Here is a 3,687-nt window from a genome sequence, read left to right as displayed (position 1 = left end):
GAAGGCCGTCCTGGGTGCGGCGGCCAGCAAGTCGTCCCGGAAAGGGAAAGCATCATAGGTGCCAGGAATGAAGAGGAGTGACCTTTGTTGAGGAAGCGGAGCAGGGGGAAGGGGCGACTTGGGGGATTGAGTTGCAATGGGTCGCCTGAGAATGGGCGAGTGACGTGGTGGGGAAAAAAGGAGAAATTAGCAAGAAGATGCAGCGTGAGCCTCACCTGAGAGTCTTTTCCTTTCTTCCTCTTTGGAAATGATTGGTGCTCCAGACTTTGATTTTGTTCCCATTCAGTGTTTTAAACTTTAGGAGGGATCATAGAATCTTGACCGTCTTGCTTTCGTCACACTCACTTAGTCTTGCTTGGGTAGGGTTTCCACTTCTTGGGAACCTGGTCCTTCAGATCATCTTTCTTAGCGGTTTGCTCAGATCAGATCAACTTCTAGACTTAAAAACAGAGTGTGGGCACGTTGCTATGGCCTTAAAGTGGCTTTTAACCTCCAGTGTTGAGCAAGACCTAGTCCCAGCATTACCTCACCAATATAGATATGCTGTAACCTTGGACAGTGTCTACCTACACTACTTTATGACTTTTCCTCTTTCTTCAGTTTAAATTATTCAGTTTGCTTTACCTTGTGACTGCTTATCTCCACGGGCTGTAACTAGGTAGCAAGACTGAACTGTGACCTGGATCATGATTTTGAAATTAAACACCTCTGCTAAAGCTGTTCGTCCTCCTTTTCTTCGTGTTTACTAACATTTGCAAAAGTGGAATGAATTTCACAGATGTGGTGTTATTGGAGTGAATGTGTAAACTGGGCATTAACAGGAGTCAGAGTCGTTTTGGATTACAAGTAGGAAAAAAAAATACTTTTCTAATGAATAACGAGTTCAAGTTTTTGGAGTACTTGACAAACATTTAAAAATTGATTTTTGTGGCAGCCCTGTGAGTTAGGTTGGGAAGGTGTTATTTCCATCTCAGAATGAACAAACAGACCTGAGAGAGATGACTTGATTTTTTTTTTTTTTTTGACAATTTTTTGCTTTTTCTTATCTACTCATCTCTTTCTCCCTGCTAGACTGCAAATTCCTCAGGGGTAGAGTCCATATCTTATTTGACTTATTTAACTACTAATCTAGTTCCTGGCACGTTGTAGGCACTTGGTAAGTGTTTGGTAAATAAATGAGTTCCTGAAGGTCACAGACCTGTAAGTGGAGGACAAGATTTGAACCTGAGTCCTTGGTCTTCTCTTGTCAGATGTGCTTGCCATGTTCTGTTATTGCTACATGTGAAAATGATGGGCATGACATAAGGCTTGAGTTGGCTTCTCAGTCTCCTTCATTTAATGACTACTTTTCCAGTTGCAAAGAGTTTATGACAGCATCTCATTTAATCTTTACCGTGATCCTGTGAAGGTTGGAATTGTCCGTATTCTGCAGAAGAAGAAACTGAGGCTTAGGGAAGTCCTTGGTTTAGAATCTGGAGTGAGTGACTGAGTAGGGACTCAGGCCCAGGCATTTTATCCTTCAGCGCATTCTTTTCCATTTATAGAAGCAACATAAAGTTTTATTTTAAAATATTTTTTCAAGTTTATAAAGGATGACATTTTAAGGGAAAGCTAGTACAGGTTATAGCGAAAATTGTGAACATGGAGTATAACTGAAGTTTAGAAAATCCTGTGCTATACTGTAGCTGCCTCTTCCTGGGAAAACACTTTTTCATTCAGTGAACATTTATAAGTGCCCACTCTGTGCCAGGCATTGTTTTAGAGTCACATTGTCCAGTGTGGTGGTCACTCTGCAGTGTTGAGCCCTGGAGTTAGGCTATGAATATAAAACACACACTATATTTTTGAAGTCTTAGTATGAAGAAAAAAGGCAAAATATTTAACTGACTTTTAAAAATATTATAATACATGGTAATGTAAATATAATATGAATATGTGCTACAAATGATAGTATTTAAAGTTTATTGGGTTAAAACAATAGGATTGAAATTTCCTTTGCTTTTATTTTATAAAATGCTTCCTGAAAAATTAAAAATTATAGTGCACAGTGCTATTCTGAGCACCAGGACTGTGTTACACAATGAAGGCAAAAACCCCTGTCCTTGTGGACCTTTAATTTTAGTGGTGAAAGGCACATGAACAAAATAACCAAGTAAATGCACATTATGTTGTAATAAAGGAGGGAGGCAGAATGTGGAGTGTTGCTTGGCATTAAAATTTTATTTATTAATAAAGTAATAAATATTAGCTGTACCAGGTCTTAGTTGTGGCACTCAGATCCTTAGTTGCAGCCCATGGGAACTTTAGTTGTGGTATTTGAACTCTCAGTTGGGGCATGTGGGATCTAGTTCCCTGGCCAGGGATTGAACCTGGGCCTGCTGCATTGGGAGCTCAGAGGCTTAGCCATTGGACAACCCGGGAAGTCTTGGCATTGCAATTTTGAAGAGAGTGCTTAGGAAGTCTTCCTGAGAAGGTAACAGTTGAGTGAATATCTGAAGGAGGTGAGAGGAGCCAAGTGGCTAAATGGGGACATAGTGGTCCAGACAGAGGGAAGAGCAAGCTCGAAAGCCCAAAGGATGGACCACCCTTGGCAGGTTGGTGGACTTGCCAGGAGACCAGTGTGATTGGAGTGCGTGGGTAAAGGGGAGGAATGAAGAGGATGAGGTCAGAGAGGCGCTGGGGGTAAAGGGAGAGATGGGCAGGTTGTGGGAACCTTGCAGACCACTGTGAGGATGTTTGTTTTCACTCAGAGTGAGTTGGGGCCATTGGAGGATTTTGTGCAGTGGATTGGACACATTTCATCCTGTCTTTTAACAGACTCACTCTGGGTGCCTTGTGGAGAAAGCAAAGAGGAGTGAGGTAGAAGCAGGGAGACAAGTTTAGAGGCTCCTACCGTGGTCCAGGTGAAGGATGGGTGGGTGGCAGTGATGGAGGTGGTCAGCAGCAGTTCGGCCTGGGTTTATTTTGAAGTACGCCTACAGCGGGGGTGGAGGCGATGTGAAAGGGAGAAAGGAGTCAAGGCAACGCAATCTTACACCTGGAAGAATGGAATTGCTACTAACTGAAACAAGAGGTTTCAGACCACCTGACCTGCCTCTTGAGAAACCTATATGCAGATCAGGAAGCAACAGTTAGAACTGGACGTGGAACAACAGACTGGTTCCAAATAGGAAAAGGAGTCCATCAAGGCTGTATATTGTCACCCTGCTTATTTAACTTCTATGCAGAGTACATCATGAGAAATGCTGGGCTGGAAGAAGCACAAGCTGGAATCAAGATTGCCGGGAGAAATATCAATAACCTCAGATATGCAGATGACACCACCCTTATGGCAGAAAGTAAAGAGGAACTCAAAAGCCTCTTGATGAAAGTGAAAGAGGAGAGTGAAAAAGTTGGCTTAAAGCTCAACATTCAGAAAACGAAGGTCATGGCATCTGGTCCCATCACTTCATGGGAAATAGATGGGGAAACAGTGGAAACAGTGTCAGACTTTATTTTTTTGGGCTCCAAAATCACTGCAGATGGTGATTGCAGCCATGAAATTAAAAGATGTTTACTCCTTGGAAGGAAAGTTATGACCAACCTACACAGCATATTCAAAAGCAGAGACATTGCCAACAAAGGTTCATCTAGTCAAGGCTACGGTTTTTCCAGTAGTCATGTATGGATGTGAAAGTTGGACTGTGA

At 42.3% G+C, this 3,687-nt stretch overlaps 2 protein-coding genes across 2 annotated transcripts in view; one reads left to right on the top strand and one right to left on the bottom strand.

Moving 5' to 3' along the window:
* Positions 1-1,948, bottom strand: part of NOB1 (NIN1/RPN12 binding protein 1 homolog (S. cerevisiae)) — an 18,263-nt gene extending 16,315 nt beyond the window's left edge. The window contains exon 1 of the mRNA XM_010850943.1: positions 216-1,948. Within this exon, the coding sequence (XP_010849245.1) occupies positions 216-282 (67 nt within the window). The 5' untranslated portion in view covers positions 283-1,948. The remainder of the gene's footprint in view (positions 1-215) is intronic.
* The window catches only part of WWP2 (WW domain containing E3 ubiquitin protein ligase 2), a 149,397-nt gene that overhangs the window by 2,727 nt on the left and 142,983 nt on the right, over positions 1-3,687 (top strand). The gene's annotated exons all lie outside the window — the stretch shown is intronic.

This window comes from Bison bison, unplaced genomic scaffold, assembly GCF_000754665.1.
Source record: "Bison bison bison isolate TAMUID 2011002044 unplaced genomic scaffold, Bison_UMD1.0 scf7180017864297, whole genome shotgun sequence".
Classification (NCBI taxonomy): Eukaryota; Metazoa; Chordata; class Mammalia; order Artiodactyla; family Bovidae; genus Bison; species Bison bison.
This window is presented reverse-complemented; position numbering and strand designations above follow the sequence as displayed.